This window comes from Elaeis guineensis, chromosome 7 (genome assembly GCF_000442705.2).
Source record: "Elaeis guineensis isolate ETL-2024a chromosome 7, EG11, whole genome shotgun sequence".
In the NCBI taxonomy this organism is placed as follows: domain Eukaryota; kingdom Viridiplantae; phylum Streptophyta; class Magnoliopsida; order Arecales; family Arecaceae; genus Elaeis; species Elaeis guineensis.
Genome location: NC_025999.2, coordinates 90,314,407 through 90,336,817, shown reverse-complemented (window position 1 = coordinate 90,336,817; position 22,411 = coordinate 90,314,407). Strand labels below are relative to the sequence as shown.

Below are 22,411 nucleotides of genomic sequence, written 5' to 3'. Positions count from 1 at the left end.
ACTGGACTCGAGTCACAAGTTAGCTAGATTGCTCTTATGTCCGCAGGATGATGATCGCTCTAGACCCACATGTTAGACGGGCAGATTATATCTTTTGTGTGAAAAGAATGCTTGATCTTTTTTTTTCTTTTATAATATCAGCTATTGGATCGCAACTTGCACAGCTCTTGAAACACATCAAACTCTTTCATTCATCCATGTGCATCGATCTTGAAGTGATGAATGCATGATGATCCAATGATGGATTTGTGAGAAAGAAGGTGAATCCTCTCTCGCGCCGAAGTTACAACCCTGTCCGTTTCAGTCACTTGGAACTTAAATAATTGAAAGATAAAAAGGACAGCGGCAGCTTTCTAGGGCTTGTAATATCTCTGGGTATTACATGTTGGTTGGAGAGGTCTCGCAGGGAGGGGGAAAAGAGGAAGTGGACGAGCACAAGGTGCCAAAAAGTTCAGAGGAGGCCGCAAGGTTCCAACTTTCTGACGCCCGGGCTTTGAGGTGATATGAAAGCGGGGGCATGGGCTTTGGAAGGACAACTTCCTTCATGCGGGGACGTAGCCTTAGCTGTTAAACTAGGCTCGGGCTCTCTTTCAAGTACCTCTAATGAGGCTAAAGCGGCCAAAAGACCCCAGCTGGACGGATTCGATTTGGACGCGGTTTAGGCAAAATGATGGGGCTTCTTTCTTTAGATTAGCTCCCGGAGGTACTCTTGAGTCATTTAACCATGTGGCCTTTGCGCACCTCCAAAAAAGTTAATTAGAAGATTGTGCCATTGGGTAACCGCAAAATGCCCACAATCTTTTACATTTTTAACCTTGATGAATGTGATTTACACCTAACCTCTCCCAAATTGTAGTTTGAAATTTGAATAGGTTGGTGAATGTGCCCCAAACTTAGCTTATGTCTGGCACTTCTCAACCTAAGTTGAGGTCAAAGTCTCTCTCTCTCTCTCTCTCTCACAGACACCTTGCATATTGAGTTTCAATAAGCTAGAGATTGAGTTTCCATACTCAGGGCTACCCATTTTTAACCTAATTATATGATGTAATGGAGATGGAGAGGGAGATCAATGATTAAATTAGGAAGAAGAGCCAAACCTAGTGCAACTTGTCTAAACTGATCCAGCTAGAATTCTACCTGGAGTGTACTAACTAGCTAGTAAAATCATTGGTCTGGTTTGAATCCTGCCCTCACCTCATTTCATCCAGAATTCCACTCTACCTATTTCCCCATATATATATATAGAATTTCAGAGCTGTGTAAGAACTCAAGATCACTAAATTGTACTAGAAAGAGCCCTTTCCGACCTATCCTACCTGTAGGACCTAGTTCACAAGGCTCTCCAGATCGTGGAGGGTTGCCTCCATGTTATATGATGTTCAAACTTTGGGGACTACATGCTGAAACCAATTGGTCATCAAGATGTATCCTTGTTGGTTTGCAATAGATCTGGCTCTAGGAAAAGGAAAACCCAGTCCAGGGGTCTCCGCAGGAATGACTACAAAAGAAATAAATGGATTTTAATAAAAATCCTACATTAGCATTGTAATTTAATAATGGATTTTTATGTGTATACTTCATAAATATTCTAATTTATATGAATATTCTTTCAAAATTGATATCTCCATCTATACCCTCATAATTTTTTTTTCATATGTACCCACATCATCTAATACCGTTAAAAATAAATAGTTTAAAATTAAAATGACTAAAATATTCTTATGGGTATATATGCAATATATATATATATATATATATATATATATATATATATATATATATATATATATATATATATATATATATATATATAATGGTATATATGTAAATAATAATTTTATGAGAGTATTCAGGTAAATTTGAATGTTTAGAAGGAATATACAAGCAAAAAACTTAAATTAGAATTCTTTGCATATAATACACTCCTCTTGGTCTGTTAATTCTTTCTTTATTTTAATGAAAAAAATTAACATACATAACTAAAATAATGAATATATTTAATTTATTGATTTATATAGATAAATTTTTTTTATTAAATAGTAGATCAAAATTATTTTATTTAGAAAATAGGCAGATCATAACTATCTATATTTCCTCTAATGTATAATAATATGCTTCTGAAAAAAATGTCTAAACTTGATATTAGATAGATTGCCTATACATTTATATAGAATGGATATAGTTGTAGGTTTGGGCGTGCATTACATAACAATAAAAATTTATAATCTTATTATATTTTATTTTAAAATTTTTTATCAAAAGTAATTTTGTGAAATATATAAGGTATATCATGTTATTATACGATGGACATAGTCATTCCATCTTATCTAAAAATAAAATATAATATAGTATTCTAATATATAAAATATTATATAATATCGTCATCATGTTATTATATTATATAATATGTTACTATATTGTAGAGTAAGAGAATCCAAATCTATCTCAATGAAATAGATAAAAATTAAATTAAATTTTTTTGTATGTATATCCTTCTAAATATTCAAATTTGTATGAATATCCTCATAAAATTACTATTTATATATATATTCTTGTAAATTTTTTTTTTGCACATCTACTCATAAGGATATTTTAGTTATTTAGTTTTTAAACTGTTAATTTTTTAACAGCATTAGACGATATGGGTATATATGCAAAAAAAATAAAATAAAAGGGTATATATGTAAAATAAATATTTTATAAGGATATATATGTAAATATTAATTTTAAAAGAATATTCACATAAATTTAAATATTTAGGAGAATATACACATAAGAACCCTTTAACAATTAAGAAAATACAAAATCACCATGATCAAGTACATGCTAAGGAATGGTAGGCTAAGGAAGGAGCGTGAATCACTCACTCCTTTCCTCGATAGAAAACCTCAAAGTAAAATAATAATTAGAGAATTATGAGATTCTAAATGCATGCATAAATTATGAGATTTTAAATGCATGCATAAGAGGATTGCAAGAAAGGATGACCAAGATACAAAAGGATAAAAGTGCGGAAAGGGATGAGCTCGATCGAAGAGTCTCCTTCAGTTTGGAGACAGCAACGATCAAGAACAACTCCTTTAGCCTCCTTCCTTCTTGTTCAACAAAAAAGCTATACTAGATCCTCATGCCACTCAAGTAGTTGAATGCTTTGCAAGATGAGTCCTGATAGATCCGAAGGAGAGCATGAGTGTGGTTATGCTTATATACCATAATAAAAATGGTTATTTATAGTATTTCTTTTAAATACCACTATAAGCACACAAAAAAATCATAAATATTTTTACTAATTTTTATGGCATTTTCTTATATACCATCTCTTATATTATATTTTTATATCAAATAATTTTTTATTCTTAATATTTTAATATAAGTTTGATCAAACCAATGATCTAAAATATGCTAACTTGTTATAAATATTTTTACCATAAAAAGTTCCAATCATGAGAGATTTCACAACCACCATAATATATACAATGACAAATTTTATGGACTTGGTGTGAGCAGATTCAAGCTCTATGAAATTAACAATTTAAGATATAACTGCAACCTTCTAAAATTCTATAAATTATAATATTATTTATTGGTATATTAATTAAATATCATAATAGCAGTTCTAGTTCTCAATATTTCAAATTACATGCCTAGATTACAAATTTATAGTGACATTTATAAAAATATGCCACTAATAAAAAAATAATTATTAGAAGATAGTAGTATTTATACTATAATATAGTAAAAAAAGATTTTTAATTATATATAATAAGAAATGTCGTCGAAAGGCATTCTTGTTATATGGATGAGTTGTCCTAAAGATAAGACCAGACAGTTGGAGTTCAAATTTGAAAAATTTGTTCAAATTAGATGAGATTGGTTGAAAGGGCATTCAGATAGAAATGGACAATCATCCAAGAACTTGAATGATAGAATTTTGCTGTTAAAACATTTAGATGACCAAAGGCTATCTTTGGAGCAATCGAGATTTGTTGCACAATTCTAGGTTGATGAGAAAGTTGTCAAACCAAATGACAATAGTTCATCATTGGGATTATGAGATGACCAAGGACCAGAGCTGTCAATGAGGTGAGCTGGGTTGACTCGAGTATCAAGTTGCTTGAGCTTGGCTTAAAAGCTAAATGAACTACCCAAGCTCACCGCAAATAACTCCACGAACTCATTTGAACTTGGCTTGGCTAAGCCTTAAGCCAAGCTTTAGTTGAGTCGACCTTAACTTTTCCACTAAATCCGACAATAAAAATATTCATCCGTGCAAACACATATTTAGTCCTATATCGATTATTTACTAAAAAATTTTTAAATATTTATATAAAATTGAGGAATCCAGATAATGTCTTCGAACTGATCTTTTAGATGAGATCCTGGGTTATTACAAATTGTATTAAAGCGGACCTGATCTATAATTTATATGAATTAGGAGATACTACAACATTGATTCATTGAACTTACTACAAATCGATCATGACATTTATGATGGATTTATATAGATTTGGATTCTTAGCTTAGCAAAGATACTAGAGCTTCAACAGAGAAGTATATAAAGATCCATGTGGGCATATATTTAGTCCTGCATACTGATCATAGTGTTAGTCTAATAAGAATACTAAAACTTGAATGAAAAGAGTATGTGAGGATCTATATGGACGTGTATTTAGTTCTATATCATTATGCACTGAAAAGATCTTGAATAATTATATAGATTTAAGAAACTCAAATAATATCTTCTAATTAACTTTTTTAGAAAGATCATGAGTTGTTACAAATGATATCAGAGTGGATCCCACTCATAAGTTTATGTGAACTAGGAGATACTGTAGTACGGATTTATTTAGCTGACTAGGATCAGTTGTGGCATTTATGAATAGATTTGGATTTGCATTGATTATTCATTAGAAAAAAATCTTAGATATTTTTATAGGACTAAGAATTCAAATAATATTTTTTAACTAGATTTTTTTGGATGAGACCGTAGATTATTACATTTAAAATATGGTTAAGCCCAATTTATTTCCTAATTGAACTTAGCTCAAATGACTCTTAGCAAACTGAGAATGAGCAGAGTAGCTCGATTCATTTGTACTCCTTTAAGAGATTGCTGACATAGTTAAATAAACGTAAAATCGCATGAGGTTTTGAATTTTGGGTTTTGATGGCAAACTCTGCTGCGAGGAGGCTTGGATGGCGGAATCCTGTTGCAAAAGTGTCCAAGACGGGAAAAAGCAAATGTGGTAATGATGTGCATAATTTTTTTGAACTTTTATACCTTAGGAGTGCAGTAGCTTTTGAGTTTGGGGCATCATATAGAAGGACATCCCTTGCGCTGGTTACCAAAAATAAGGTGTCCACACCACCCAAATTGTATGCCTAACCGCAAAATACATAAGATTTTATTTGGGTAGGAAAATCTCATCAATTAATATGACCAAATTACCAGGAGGGTGAGAAAAACTTTTGTGGCCCTTTGGATTCATGGATGCCAATGTTCCAAGCTGTCCAATGATCATGTGTTTTAGGTTTTCCCCCCTAGTTCTACCATACTATTACCTAACAATTTATTGTATGATACAAAAAATTATCTAAGTTCAGGACAATACAAGTGGGGTTTAAAATCATGAAACTTGGCGCATGCAGATTTTTCGATGATTGAGATCGTCCCATTGGATTAGTAACTACATGCATAAATTAACTCCATAGCCCGTAGAAAATTAATTGATTATCAGTAACATAAAAGTCTAGAAATTAAAGTATTAAATTAATAATAAACAAAAGTTATAAAAAGTGTATGCACAAAAAAATAAATAACAAAAACTTAATATACATGATATAATTGTGAAAATACCACCGCAGGAATAGGCGTGCAAACTTAACCGAGTTGGATTATTGATTCATACAAAATCTTAGCTAAATTTTTTAGGTGGAGCATGGAACTTCCATGCTGGATTGCTAACTTGAAGTTAGCACTCCAATATCAACTCAACTAGGGCTCTGACCAATCTATTCTGATTGGGCCCTTTAAGTTAGATCATCCAATTCTGAAACAGCGACCGCAGGTGGCTTACGCTAATTGGGTGCTTTCCCACCCCTCTAAACTTTGGGCAAAACACACGTGGGGTCACATGTTAAACAGTGCCGCTATACACATTCTATGCCAGCTCCAAATCTTCCTTCATTCACGAAGAAACGGATCATCACCTTGAAATGATGTCATTATGGACGGACGAGATGTTTCTCGTGAGCAAAAGCAATGGCAGATCCATTGTCCCCATAAAAATTTCCATGTGCTCAGTCCTACGTTAACTTCGAAGCCAACAGCAGCATTCTTGGCTTCTTTCGAATATAACATTACAGGCACCGCCCGCCTTCCACGCGTCCGTACCAGACCGAACCCAAGGCGATGGCACTAACGTTAATTTAATCCATAGCCAGGGGCAATTATTTCACCGCCCCCTCTCTTAACCCATCTCCCCCCCCTGGGAACCGCAACACTCACCCACCTTTCCGCTTTGCCGCTACGTGGCCTCACCCGAGAAGAAATCCTCTCCTCTCTCTCTCTTTCTCTCTCCGGCGATGTAGCCGGATCCCGCCGAGACCACGAGAGTTTTCCGGCGATGTCGGCGGCCAGGGGGAGGAGGAGGTGGCCCCTCCTTTGTCTGGCGATCCTTTACGGAGTCTGGGCGCTGTGCTTCCACTGCCGGGCGGTGGCAATTCCGATATTTCCTTCCAAATCCAGGGCAAAGTCGCGGGACGAAGCAACCATCGTCGGCCGCAGGCCCGCCCCCTCCGACTGGGGCTCCCCGGCCGGCGCCGGCGATCCGTTTCACGACAGCAAGCGACATATCCCTAGCTGTCCCGATCCCCTCCACAATCGGTAATAATATTGATGACGCTATTATTGCTTCTGTTATTATTATTAAGTCAAATGGGTTTGATCCAAAAAAATATATATATATAGCGGTATTTTGGGCGCAGCAATGTGTATTGTTTCCTCTATTTTCTTGGTGTACAGCTGGAAGAGAGGAAGAGAGGCTCTGTATTGAGGGAATCTCCTGCTTTCGTTTTGTTGTTAATAATTTTCGGTAAAATGTGGAGGTATAATTTAGATGAGATTATTGGCTACAATGATTAATGATACAGATCTCGATAGTGGAGAAGGAAAAGTTGCACTCTAGTCGCGATCTTTTTTTTTTTTTTTTTTTTTCCTTTCTCAATCGGAGATTGTAATATTTGTGGGTAGAAATATGAGCTACATTATAAAGGTGTTATACTAATTCTGTGTTAGACATTATAGTTGCATTCCATGGAGAAATGAGACTTGTGAATTTCTGTGCGTTTCTTTTTTTTTTTTTTTCTTTGTTATTATTTTTATATTTTGATATCTACTGTTGCGGTGTGAGGACATGGGAGATGATTCCAAAGTTGGCAACTGGTAAGAAAGGTAAGAAACTTTGCGCTGTTTCTAACTTCTTATTGATGCCTACCAGCTACTGCATACAAAAGTATATAAAGGAGTAACAAATATAATATACTTTTGTATTCTTTATATTTTCTATAATTTTTATTAAATTTAACATGACTTGAAATAACGTTGCTTAATACAGACCTAATCAATATGATATAGGCATTAGGATATCTCTAAAGATGACTGTCGTGGGAAAAGAAGACTTTTAATCCCACACCAATTGTAAGTCAAAAAAAATTTTGATTTATATAAAATAATTTTTTTTTATAAAATATTTTTTAATAGATAAAAACGTGAGGCCCATTATAGACAACCGTGAGATGCCTTTGGATCTTATGAATTTTATGAGATCTCACTTGCTTGGATCAGAAACTTGACCTGATGCATAAGATTTGGATTATACATTAGATCAGACCCCTTTTTATGAGTCTTAGCCCTAGTTGGAAGGTATCCAGCCTTTAACCAACCAGATAATATTTTATATATCTTACAAAAAACAACAAAGAATACCCATCATGGAACCACTTTTGCCTCGAACAATCCTTGAAGCCATAAGGAGATCTTGAGGCTGAATTTGGACTAGAGGAGTGGGGAACAGCAATGGGGTTTGTCTAAATTGCCTATTGTTCTAACAGTGCTCAAATTATAATTATAATTAGTGGTTTATCAATTAGCTATACATAAATGCTATGGCCATGTTACATGAGGAAATTTCACCTATATAAGTAACTTTTGCCTTTTATCTATGTGGTTTCACAAAGGTATTTTCAATGTCATCCTAGATATCAGTTAGAAAATCATAGCATTTCTCATACATATAATTTTTCGCTCATACCGTTGATGTTAAAAAGCAAGCTCATGACTCTGATCAATTGGCACTATGTTTACAAAATTTATTATTTCTTGCTTTATATGCTTGTCTCAGAACTTTAGTATTGTGATAAATTTAAACATAAACTAGATAAAGTGCTCAAGCAAAACCACGCTATTTATATTTTATATTTCACATCGCTTTGTCCGTTAGTGGTTCCAGCCATGATAGCAATCAATGCTATGCCGTATGCTCTTCAATAATGCACCTGCCCACATCAAATCAGTAGTTCTACTGCAATAACGTAACTGAGTAGTTTTGCTGCTATTAGTGTAACAGATAAGTTACGTGATCAAAGTGCAACTCCACTAGTACCTCTTCTTGCCACAATTTTTTGTTTGTGTTGCTACCAAATAAAAGAGAAAAAGAGAAGAAACGCACTTGATGGATAACTTTTTCATGTGAGTATTTTATTTTATTTTATTTTTAAACAAGGGGTCGTTCATTGCCATGGTCCTCCCCAAATTCTCCTAATCATCCCCAAATCCCAATTAAGGTGGCATTCAAACTCCAAAAATTCTAGAACAATAACCAAAAAGACTATATCAGCAAACTAACCTGGCGCTTACCTTTATGCAAACTTTAATTAGCCCTGATCTTTTCTGATTGTTTCAGGCAAAAAAAAAAAAAACTGAGTTTGGGGGTCCCACAATTTTTCTTGACACGGGAAGTACGGTGAGGCTGAGACAAGGTAACGGTGATTTATCATGGCATCCGTCGTGCATTGCTTTCTGCGAAATTTAGTCCGTGCATGGAATGGTCAGAGTCGTGGCGCGAAGTTGCGGCGTAGGAGGGGTGAGAGGACCGGGGTCGCACTGTCGCCTAGCGATTCGGACTTGGAATCCCACCGACCTCTCAACTGCTCTACTCATCACACTCCCTCTCGCACTAAATACGATCATTAATTATCATTGCTATAAAAGACTCTTTCACACTGCTCGACGCTCATCTCTCTTCGTTCTCTTTCTTCATCAATCCTTCCTCGTGGGGCAAATGTCCTATGATAGACAGAAGCACAAAAGTCTAGGGACCGGCTCTCGGCTTCCAACCGTGTTACGCATTTGAATTTCTGGGACAAATCTTCTCAAAAAACTTTTTGTTTTTGCTTTCGCAATGGCAATGTTGTTTCAGGGCTTATCCTATGCCGGCCATTATTTAGTAGCACACTTAAAATGGAATCTGCTTCGTCGCGGGAAGATCACCAAATTTTATATCTCCTATTTCAATAATTGAGATAGATTGGATAGGATCTAAAAATAAAATTTATTACATGAGAAAGTCAAGTTTGGAATCAAATTTTTGAATATCATAATTTGATTATATAATATTTTATTAAAATATTTTTTTAAAAAAATTAGATAATTTTTTGAGATCTATAATTTAGTGCTACATCTTAAGAGAAGCCACATTCCTAATGATCAATCTTAAATGTCATCAATTAGGCTCTGAAACAGGTTTATTAAAACAATTTTTTTTTTTTTTGAAATTTTTTTTTGATTAGATGTGTCTTCTAATCCAAAATGAATTCAATAAAATGATAAAGGGCCAAATCAATATAAAAAAAATAACTCTTGTAGAATGTTAGCTTTTTCAAGATTATTTTGCCGATCATGTTTATTTTATGAAATGGATACTATTAGAGCTAAGAGAGGAATCCAACTTCAAGTATGTAAGATCGACATATTTTATCATTATAAATAGATATCATGTATCTCAATTTTATGATCATTAATGAAAGAACAAATGATGTAAATACTACTGTTGTAATTTTTTTTATTTTTTTTTAATTTTTTTAAGAGATTGAGTTGAGCAGCTTGAGAAATTTTTTTCTTTTTTCCGATCGGATCATTCTAAGTTATTTCATGACATCAACTTTGATCCGATCATTAATTTAGAAGTCTAAGATATGAAAAGCCTTTCATCACTCTTTTTCTTTGAATAAAAAATAAAAAAATAAAAAAATTATCACAACCACTAAGTAGCACTTTTTGGCAGCCTAATGAGTCCAAAATAGTACTTAAATAAAGAGAAGATATTAACATCAACGGACAATAAAACCTACTTTATTGTCATAGCATTCATCTTTGATTTCTCTATCTAGTTCAACACCATCTCCACCACATGGAGGTGTGAAAAAAAAAGGCTAGACCCTTCACTTTCTTCTATCTCTCATCTCTTTCTCTCTCCCAATATATGGTGAACAATCGGATAGATGCATGGGACTTTTGGGTCGGGCCTATCGGGGCTTGGGGAAGATATGTAGATCAATGGGATCGGCTAGGATGTAATACTGTCTTAGACAGATTAGAGTGAAATAATCCCTATATACAAATTTGAACTTAGTCCCAGCAAGCAGTGTGAGGGGACTAGTTCAAGCATTAGGTAAGAAAGTTTATTGCAAACAGCAAATTCTAGTGTATGTAGTATGAACTAATCCAATCACTTCGCATGCGGTTCAAATTTGACTTGGCATCGCTAAACTAGATACATTCTCGTATATTCATGTCCGAAAAAAAGGTTACGCTTTGCTTGTCTATAAACCAAAATAGAAGTATTAGAGATCAGTCCCTCTTGAAACTTGTGAATCAATATGTTAGAAAGGATAAATATTATTTGATGTATTCTAGTATTAGCCAATGCAATCACAAAAACTTCTATAGATATTATTTATTAGGAAGAAAAGAAAACATCCAATGCAAAATCTTACCCTCGCATATGGAAAGGTTACTTCCGTATTTGAACATGGGACATCTAACTCATCATGGAGCAACCTAATTGTTGCTCGTCCTCTGTTATTAGAATATAAATAAAAGTAACTCACTCGCACTCTCTCTCTCCATCCATCCACTCCTCACCTTTCTTTCTTTCTTTTCAATAAACATGTCATGTATCCCCAAATCAACCATGAAAGAAACCACCAAAAAGGCTTTCTTTTCTTTTCCTTTATAGTAAAGTTAGGTACAACATTATCTAACCTGTTTGCATTAAGAAACTTAAAAAAGGGTTATCAAAAGCAAGCATGTACCTCAATTCAAAAGGACTAAAGCCCCGAGTCACATGTACTACTTCTCACAATTTCTACCGAATTCATAGCCTCTATTTGCTTGTCTACAGCTTTGCCACGTCCTATTATCCTCCTGATAAATTTGAGGATCATGAGAGTCCCTGATGATAGGTCTAGTCATTCAAGGATTGGATCACCACCCTCCAAGTCTTGGATGATGGTTGTTAGATCACTTTCAGACAATAACATTTAAGATGGCCAGTAGAGCCACAGCTGTCTGTACTATCGCCCTTGCTGCCCATGTTTCTACCGTTAGACGCTCCACCGCCTTGTTTGTCTCAATTCCTGATACATGAGATCCTTGTCTGCTCCCCTCAATAAAAACCTAGCACCTCCTTGCACTAAGTCCAGATCAAAGGACCCATTTGTATTTGTCTTGATCGAACTGAGGCCGGGTGAGACCCCATCTAAGAACCATCCAAATATCATCAACCTCTTGCCTTGCCCCAACCATCGGCAAAAGCCATGGATGATCCAAGCACTTACCAAGGTATCCTTTTTGTTTTTCGTGCAAAAATTTTGAGAAATATATGGTGGAAATGCCACCATTTAGGTTTTATTTGTTTATCTCCCCTAAATAAAAACAATAACAGTGTCAATTAGTTGACCCAAGCCCTGTTAGCAAAAGTCATCCACAAACTACTTGTTGTGAATGACCTAATTTCTCACAAATCTTAATGCAGGATTGAGGATTGGTGCTGCATTGGACAATCAAATAATTTAACAGGCAACAGAATGAGTTCACTTTTATTTATTTATTATTATTATTATTATTATGCTTTAGAGAGAATTGGAGGAAAACCCACTTGCACAATAATTAGCTAGGTTCAGATTTTAGTAACGCACTATCCAAGAATCAAAACCAAAAGCTTTACTTGCTAAGCAAAGGAGTGTAAGCACAAAGACTAGCGCCAATTTACATCTCCTTTTTTATTTTTTTTGAAAATAATGGGCCCAAAATATTTGGCCCATTAAAATTTTATTGAGATCAAAGTTTGTTTTTTTTTTTTTTTTTTCCGAAGATGGCCTAAAGGCTACATTAATACATATCAAGTATGTTTACAGACTTTGTTCCCAGGGGACAAATAAAGCAGCAGTAACTGAGGCGCAAAAAGTGAGAGAAAACATTACATATCCAGAATCCATAACGGATCCACATCCCATGAGTATTCAGATGAAAAGCTGTAGACCCCAACATATATAAGAGATGTAGAGGAATACTATGAGCTGAACTACTGATATGTAATTGAGTTGAACCACTGACAAGTAGCTGAGAAGACATAAAGAAGAAAGATGGAACAGCAGGATGGAGCACCGAAAGTTGCCTGAACATCTGAAAATTAGGGGGAAGAAATTGTTGATTGAGATCAGTAAATCCTGATCCTGAGCCTTGGAAATGAAATTGAATTTTCCGAAGTTTGTTTCCTTCCAATTTTCCCACCAAATGCACGCAGCAATGATGTCAGAAGCCATTCCATATTTCTTTTGGATTATCTTTCTCTCTCCAAACGTCCAGAAAAGAAATTTGAAAGGACGCTCTTCTTCTTACTTAATTTTATACTCGGACAGTTTCCAGATTTGCAAAGGATATGGGCCAGATATGAGCAAGATAGGAACAAAAATGGAGCAGTTTCCTTCCTGTTATGACAAAGAACACAAGCTGGTGACATGACCAAGTTGTCTTTATATTATCAGCAATCAAGATTCTTCTCTTAGAAGCCAACCAGACAAATTTTTTTGTCTTTTCGAGGACATGGCTTTCCATATATGATTGAAGGCCCAATCCAACCGGTCACCAAAATTAATGAATGTATAACAGGCGTTTACAGTGAAAATACTGTGAGAAGTCCAGCTCCATGAAAATATTACGAGTTCATGAAGAGAATCACCAGGAAGAGTCCTTCAGAAAGAAATGATCCTAGTGTGATTATTGCAGACAGCGATCCAATATTAGACTACAAATGCATTCTGAATAATGGAAATGAGAAAAAAACCGTGGCAAGAGATCAGAGAGACAAAATCATCTATTCACCTGTCAACCCAAAAACCTGATTCTTTGACCATCACCCAACAAGAAAGATGCAGCATACAGAGAACCATCTTTAGACCTGAGTACCCTTTCTCTGAAAAGCAGATGCAACAGATGGAGAACCAGAAATCCAGAGGATCTTTTTCCATAATAGGTATCAATTCACATGTTTCCTTTTTTCTGTAAAAAAAAAAAACTAATGCAGATTTCCTTATAGCAAAGTGAAGGGAGAATTCTCTTTTTAATTTCATGTGAATTATCCACCAAAGCCCTCATTCATGAAAGACCGGTCATGTCCCCGCCATTATTTCACTAATTATAATGTTTAAAATCATAAGGACACTTTCACCTACCACGGCATGGATTGATTCCAATGAGAACAGGGGGAATCACTGCCCATGTTAATCCTTGTGCCATAGCTTTACTGAAAGAGCAAATGCTGGAGATCACCTCTCATTCTACGAGTCCCATGTGGCAGTGCACGATTGGTGCAGTACACGGGTGGATGGGTGTGAGGTAGGGTTTAGGACGTCTAGGTACCACTGTGTAGGATCTGTGGTAAAACCTTGGTCATCAATTCATCTTGAGTTCCAGTGCTTTGGTTGTTCTGTTTCTGTTGTTCTTTGGTTGCTGCCACTCTTTCCCAGGCACTAACAGGTCTTTCTCTTTGCATCTCTAAGCTTAATTTCAATAAAGACCGGATGGTTATTACCTCCCTTATCATCAAAAAAAAAAAAAAAGAAAAGGGGGTTCCTTAGTGTTTTGCCCAAAAATTTCATCGTTGTGAGTTCAAATTAAGATTCCCACATTGCGTTCCCCAAGATCATTCCCATCTAGGTTAAGTAGCCTTGTTGGGTAAATTCATGTGCCAGTTTTTTTCCCTTACAACTTACGCTAGATTGTTTCCTTTGACTCCTTGAGACGTTGGCCCGTGACACACCCGCAGACATCGGCGCTCAGAGTGCAGAGCAACTCCGACCAATGGTCATAGGCATCAGAGAAAATGAACTGTGAGAACACTGGTAGCCAGGTGGCGCAGAAGGAACAACAGCTCTGCTCTCAAGTTCCAATGAGCAGACCAAGACCTTGAATAAGAGCCCATGTTACCATACTATCCGAACGGGAACAAGTGGGTCCTTTTTGCTGGAGTGGTTCAGTGTTCAAGAACCTTTGAAAAAATGAAAGGCTAGAAATTTACCTCAAAGAGGAAGAAGAAGAAACTATCCTTCACTTGATAGTTAGCTCCTCTGGTGAATGGAAAATCAAATCATAAATAATAGTTGAGGTGGATTTATCTATGTTCCCCTGTGGTTCCTCAAACTTTGCCAGGTCAACTGTGGCCGAGTAGGGATTTCAAAAAGTTCTTCTTTATTGGCCTTGCATTCGGACAAAAATTTTAAAAAAATTGTTCTTTATTTGGCCCAGCCTTCTAGCAATGAATTGATAATGGCAGCCATGCTGAGGAAATGTTGTTAATGGAGACAAAGGGGGAGAAGGAGACATGCGGTAGGACCTGACAAGATTTTGGGGCAATCTTTGGGATCTTTGAGATGCGTGGCCATGATTGTATTTGTGGGTGAGATGTCTCACTCTATGCCCCCCACCATTCAAATCTAGTCACGTGTCAGGCATATAAGACACACGAGTCAGGCGCACAACATCATCATGTCCTACAAAACTTGCTCATGCAATGTATGCAAGGTCTCAAAACCTGTCAATAAATTTATATCAATACCGATGCGATAAAATTAGATAGTTTTCCGATTAAATAATAGGCTGTGACCAACGTAAGTGCAGCTAAAATCATCAAAATACAAATTAAATACTTGACGAAGAAATCTAGAATAATAACCTTCCACTATGTAAAAGTCCAAATACCAACAAGTGCCCTGGCCAACATCTGAGTTGCAACTATTCCATGTCTCTATCACTACTAATGTGATTAAACTAGATGGAATGTCTAGATCAAAATCTAGCTAAAAAGATAAAGTCTAGTTTACAATATAGGACAACCATCTTGGCCCCTTGTTCCATGCTCAAATCATAGTTTGCCAGCCTCCTTATCTCAGTATATCTGGAATGGGGAAAAACAAAAAATGGACTCTACGGTCCAGCAAGTATTCCGCACACATGCACCCAGAGAAAGATGTTTTTAGAGTCAATAGATATGCATAAAAAAATACATTTTTCATACAAGTACCAAAATACTGCATGAAACACAATTAGATAAAACAATTCATGTGCTTCCAAACTTCTAAAACGAATACCAAATTCCAGCATTTCATAGTACAGAAATCAGATCATAATATAGAAACTAGCCATGGTCATGCTCATGCCACGTGACATTGTATCGATAGGTCATGCTTCTATGCCACGCCTAGGTATCTACACCGCCATACTCACACTCGTTCCCAAAGTATCAGTAGTGTTATGTTTACACCTCATTGTTGGATCTTTTTTCTTTTTTTTGGGTAAAGAGTTGTTGGATGTTTATGGGTCACTTTTACGCCCTGTGACTAGGCATCCGTAGATCATGCTTACACCTTATGACTGTGAATTAATAGATCATAACTAGATGATAAGATTCATACCCCAGCCATATACACAATTAACCAAATATTCTCATTCACACTCAAACATGATCACAACCAGACATCCATTTTACACAAATCAAGTTATAGGTCAACAAAAATATTAATTTCTGTCATAGTTCAACTAGTCATTGTGGTTTCATCTTGTTGTCGATCTCTCAATCTCAATTTAGTGAGCAGCGAATAAAATCTATTGGTATTTATAATCACTTCTCTCAACAAGTATTCTGTTGCTATGATTCTATCTGTCGTACCACTCAATAATAAATACATTGACCTGATGAAACCAACAGCAATAGATCCATCAAATAATAACAATGGCCTTCCCACTCTAGATGGCATTGGTGACAAGAGTTTAGGCTTAAGACAATGTTCAAATTCAGCATATACCTCTTTTCTTGATGGTATCTCCATTCAGTCCCAAACTCATCTCAATTTTGCATCTTGTAGCAAATCATGACGAGCTAACAGACCCTCGTGGGAAGACAAATAAACACAAGTCTGCAATTACTAGAATCAAACTCAGCCTTTTCAAACGAAGATAACGACTCAAATATTACATGATACGAGTGATAAAGATGTAGCATTTGTATAAACAGCAAAAGCTGTGCAGTTTGATTTGGTTGCGATCAGGTATAACCAGCCATTCCAACAGTCGAGCTTGCTCTGTTGGTTTTCCTAGCAGCCTGACTTGTAGCTTTGGTAAAGTACATGTAGTAGTACACGTTGAGTATCATGTTGAAGACCACAAAGACTGCTCCGGCAATGAATACTCCTTTCCTCAGAGACTCACAAGTCCAGTTTGAAGCATAGATCACATGCCTGTACTTTGTGTGGTATGCATTCTTTGTCGCACCAGCTAATAGGCATGCCTCAGCAATTAAGAAAGTTAGCCTGCCAAAGATAACATGTTCATTTCCATAATGCATCCCAAGGTAAAACACGGTTGTAATTTTACAACTAGAATAATGAATTTGTGAGAATATGATCCTATAAGAAAGGAAGATCACCATGAAGAAGAAAAATATATGATTGACCAGGCTCGACTTCCACCAGGAGCTAAAGGTTTGCCAAAGCACATACACTTTGTGACACCCATGAGTAGAGTTTGACTTGAGAAAAGAAACAAGAAAGCACCAACTCCATACCCAGTTGCGACATCCGAATCATAAACACAGTATGTGGCATTTACATTATCGGTAATAATGGTGCCCTGGCATGCAAAACAGATAATTTAGTAATGCCAACAAACAAATCCTGGTTAAATAGCTAGTAGATATGGATGACACGATTCTCTTCGATTCGATCATATGGTTTATTTGTCGATTGGCATTTGTATCCAAACACAGCTTACAACTTTTGCAAGAAATGTTGACAAATAAGCCTTGTAAACCTCTGAGAAGACATGAAATAGTGGCACACCAGCCCAAGGATGAAAAAACCATTATGCCGTACTAGTTAGTACTGTACATACCAGGCATATCGTACCATACCAGTATATAGCCTTAGACCGTACTGACAGTTGGTACATCTGACCATCCTATACCGTACCATATACTAACACTGTATGATAAGATGGGCCTGGTAGATGAATCTTATTAAGAACTATGAAAATATGCTATTATTAACTACTTGGGTTTCACTCCTTACAGAGAGAAACTGATTACCAGGGGTAAGAAGTAACCCCAAAGGAATGTCCATCCCCAGAGGGAAGGCCCAACAAACAAAACAAGAAACATAATGAGCATAGAATAGCCAAAAGGCAGTCTCAATAATCCAGCGAGTTGTGGAAACATGCTTCCTCATTTTTAATTATTGTTACGGTGACTACGAACCAAGCCAGTTGTCATCGTCACACACCTGTAGCCAGATGAACAGAAGCTCAGGCCTGGAACTACATCTACCTTGTGACATCAACTTTGAGTCCCTCCCTTACTTTTTTTACCCACTTTCTAACTTCTGCTGGTGTCATATTCTATTTAAATTAAGCTTACAGCAGACTAAGAAAGTAAGTTCATCATTTTAAAGACTTTTATTCTACATAATTCCTAATATAAATTAACTTTATGAGTCGTTTCCTGTAATAAAATAATATATAACATTGTTATATGATACTTCTACATTCTAAAAGAAGAAGAAATCTATCTCAAGCCATTTACTCTTGAATATTACTAGCATCCATTTAACTTTTAATAATGTGTGACACCTAAAGAAGGTTATATAGGCTAAACCAAAGACAATGTGAAAGCACAACAGTTTGAGTACCCATTTCCATTTGTGCCAGTAAAAACTTTATATATTGGGTAAGAAATAACTTGATAATAATCTACATGTAGGGGTATGGTCAAAAAAAAAAAAAAAAAACTCAACAACAAGACTTCATACTTTTCCGAATCCAGATTCTCTGTAGTCTTCCACAATATCAAAATATCAAGCTATTATTCAAAATAGCTCGTTTTGCCTCACACTGAAATCAAGCTCCATCAAATATGAAGCATGCCCAGCTTGACCCAAGAAACAAGCTTAATTACACCTCTAGACATCAGTAATTCAACCTCACACTGAAATCAAGCTCCATCAAATACGAAGCATCCCCAGCTTGACCCAACAACGAAGCTTGATTACACCTCTAGACATCAGTAATTCAAAGGACACACTTAACCCATAATCATGATCATTTGTCAAACTGTTTTACACTACTAAACACTAGAAGAGCTCAAAAGGATCGATGTCCTATGTACATCTTTGTAAAAAAGTGTGAAAACTTCATTCAAACACACATGTAAAGTTTGGAATTAAACAGGAGCAATTGAATGTCTCTTTGCATAGATCTATAAATGCAATTTAACATAAAAAATTTGCCGGGTGCTCAAGCCAAGAAGAACAGGACCAGAGAAAGATTAAAATAGCCCTAAACCTACAATTGCCATATGATATGCATGCAGGACAGCCCAAAGTACAAATATGGAAGATGAATTCACACTTTCAGAATCCTAATGTGCCAGCACACACTAAAAATATCACAAACATCCAAATGACAAAGTTGTTGCAAGATTCCAGTTAAATCCCAGATGAAAAGTGGGTACTTATCAATATGTCAAAATGTGCATGCATGCTGTTGGGGGGAGAGGTGTTTGGCAGAATCAAGCAAAAGCCACAAATATGATGCAATTTGAAAGTGACAAAACCAGAATGACTATTTGGTTCAAGCCATAAATCTATCATCACTAGTGTTATTAGGCACAAAGAACACAAATTACACAATAAATTTGCACTGGCAAAGCCTTCTCTCGGATGTGGTCAACCACTAACATAAAGGTAATGCAAGAGCAACGTATAGCTGAAAGAAAGCACTGTAGTCATAAGTGCAGGCCAATGCACTAGCCAAGCACTGTAGTCATAAGTGCAGGCCAATGCACTAGCCATCAGTACATAATTCATCTGCTATTAGGAATATCAGCTCAGAAGTACCACATGGACCTATAGATAACAACTTATCGCTTGAATTTTATCAAAAATGCATGCATACACAATTTACTGTTTGTAAAGAAGTAAGGCCACAGGGTAAATAAAATAGAACAAAATAAAAACCAGAGAAGCTTCAACCATACTAAAAAGGAACCGCAATTCCCTAAGTATTGCTGTATGGTTGAATGGGATGCAACAGAGAACTCATACAACAAGCTTGTGCATTTACCGAGTATTACGTTTTAAGATGTTATATTTAAATCTTAATCAGATAGTCTCCTCCCACTTCCCCTGTGTAAGTTTTCCAAGTCTTAAAAAATCCTTGTATAACATGTGCTATCCATTCAATCAAGAGTTAACTCCCTAGTCCAACCTCCCCCTTTCAAATCATCATTTAAAATTACAGTCAAGGTCAAAATTTCCATCTTCCATTCAGCAATACAGGAATTCTGATGCAAATTTAAACCTCCCATGCTAATAGAGGTGTTCTGTTACTACATTGCAAATGACCGTAAAAGACACTAATTCTTTTCTAGCCAAGTGTAATATAACTTTCGGACAAAAAAAAGAAAAAGAAAAAGAAAAAAAACTAATCAAATATCGACTAATAGATCCAATAAGTACTAAATTCATCGATTCACCTTGTTCCATACTTCCATCTACAGAGACCTTTCTCATCCCAGTTTTAAGCAGGGATGGCAAAATTTAAGCCCCGGTCTAAATCAACATCACAAACCCGATGGTATTATACATCCCATAACAAGTGCATACCAACCGAAGTTGCTCCAACTTACAGCATGACGACCAAAAAAATGCAAGGTTCCACATAAGGCGAAGCTCATACTTGTAGAATTTTCAAATGCATCTCGGTCTATAATTCTAGCAAAATAGACCTTAAGAAAGAGACGCAGCAAAATCACAAAGATCTTGTTGGAGAAAACCCTCCACCCGACCTCAAGCAAATGAAACCCTACTTTACCGATGACAAAGAAGAAGGTGAAACCGATGAACGGAAATGAGGGATTGGAGGGCTTACAGTGCTCCTGCGGCGTTCGGCGGCGATGGCGAAGCCAAAGGCGGTGAGACTGAGGGCGATCACGAGGATGTGGACCACCGTAGAACCCTTCCCTTCTCCCATCCTCTCCTCCCTCCCTCTCTCTCTCTCTCTCTCTCTCTCTCGAGAAGTAAGAAGGAAGGGAACCAGAGAGAGAGAGAGAAGAACAGTGTGGGAACTGGGAGGGTGTGGGTTGGGAAGTGTGAGTGCGAGGGACAGCCCGGACAAAGTTGCTTGGGGAATAAAGACACTGGTAGCAGTGCCTCCTACTTTTTGTACGCCGTGTTCTTAATTGCATAGATGGAATCTTGGGGCATGCCACTGTCCCCTTGCATTCACGCGGTATTACGACGTTAATTAACACTTTTAATTAAATTAATATTATTTAATATGTTTATGATTCAAAAACTTGGAACCAGCATAATTGGTGCTGTGTTTATGATTATTTTTTATAATATTAAATACAGTTCTTATCTATTTAAAAATTGAAAGTTTATATCTATTATAATATATTTTGTATCTAGAGTGTACATTGCAAGGGTCGGAGATGCTTGGAATGGACTGGAGAGTCTGAGAAGAGGCCCGCACGTGTGCCTTGTGACCAGCCGATTCAAGGATTCGGGAACGAAGCTCCCGATCCAAAATTTTTATGATACGGTGAAATTGAAAGCTTAAATGCGAGAGATTCTCTCTCTCTTGTACTCTTTCATTATTAGCGTGCTTTCTTTGATCATCTCTGTCAAGGCTAAACAATGTAGATGCTGATATCTTTATATATATATATATATATATATATATATTCTTGGTTTGCTCTAATAATCCTGGATCCACATTCTTTGCATAATAAAATCGACCAATCTTAGCCCAGCTACCACTGATAGGCATCTCTCTGTACTTGGAAGTGCTTTAGAAACAAACTATAATAATAGCATGCTCATCATATTTATTATTTATCGGTACTTGTATTTTGTTCCTTCATGATTTCTTGTGAGTCTTCTGTCCCAACTGAGATCAACTTACATATTTTGCCCACATTTATTACTAACCTACGGGATCCCCGAAAGATACAAAATTAGGTGCGCCAAAGTGTCCTAGGAAAGTCTGGCGACCCTTTCGAAAGGTAGCTGAATTAGTGAGGTCCAACAATTACATGCAACTTCATCAGATCAGATCAGCTCTGGATCTCACCGGCAAAATACGGCATCGAACCTACTCAAGGGTCATTTCAGGAAGAGAGCTTATGCTGGAGCGAAGTCACGGTGAAATTGCAGTAACATGGAGGAAAAAGGCAGTATGAAGACCAAAATTTATAGGGATTAGCACTGATCCAATAATCAAACTTCAACGACAGATATATATCAAGTTCATCTAGGATTTCTCTAGAAGCTCAAGAAACATATATCAAGATCATCTAAGATTTCTTAAAAAGTTTGCCAATCTTCATACGGACCAAAAAGAAATTATGTCCTACATAACATTCATCATGTGGCCGTGCACGTCCAAAATCATAGCGGCTCGTTCCTATAGATAGTGCATCGAGATGAGTGTTTGATGAATAGGACTTACTGGTGCGGACATCAGAGTCATCAAAAATCGGCAACATAATTTAAGTTCGATTTGGATCAAAGAAACCTCATTAAATTGATTCTACTTTAGTTATTTATTTTCAATCAATAAATTTTAATGTATTTGGCTTTGGGTCCATAGGGCCATACTTGGATTTGTCCACGTCACCTTTGGAGCCACCACTCTACACATACCAAGAGAAGAAATATGCATGCCAGCATGTGCCGTGCTCATGCCAAGTTGTGTCAAGCATCAAGCACCCACATGGAGTTCCATTTCTTCCTTAGAATT

The 22,411-nt window shown here is 36.4% G+C and overlaps 1 protein-coding gene and 1 non-coding gene across 2 annotated transcripts; one reads left to right on the top strand and one right to left on the bottom strand.

The window, feature by feature from the left end:
* The first annotated feature begins 6,471 nt into the window (after positions 1-6,471).
* Positions 6,472-7,286, top strand: LOC105048440 (uncharacterized). The gene is made up of 2 exons (XR_832632.4): positions 6,472-6,886; positions 6,988-7,286. It is a non-coding gene; the product is annotated as an uncharacterized protein (transcript).
* Positions 7,287-16,341: 9,055 nt separating this feature from the next.
* On the bottom strand, positions 16,342-20,795 carry LOC105048439 (uncharacterized). The gene is made up of 3 exons (XM_029265578.2): positions 20,537-20,795; positions 17,043-17,245; positions 16,342-16,926 (listed from the first exon to the last, which is right to left on the bottom strand). The coding sequence occupies exons 1-3, from the start codon at positions 20,636-20,638 to the stop codon at positions 16,662-16,664; spliced, it is 570 nt and encodes a 189-aa protein (XP_029121411.1). The 5' UTR covers positions 20,639-20,795; the 3' UTR covers positions 16,342-16,661.
* Positions 20,796-22,411: the final 1,616 nt, after the last annotated feature.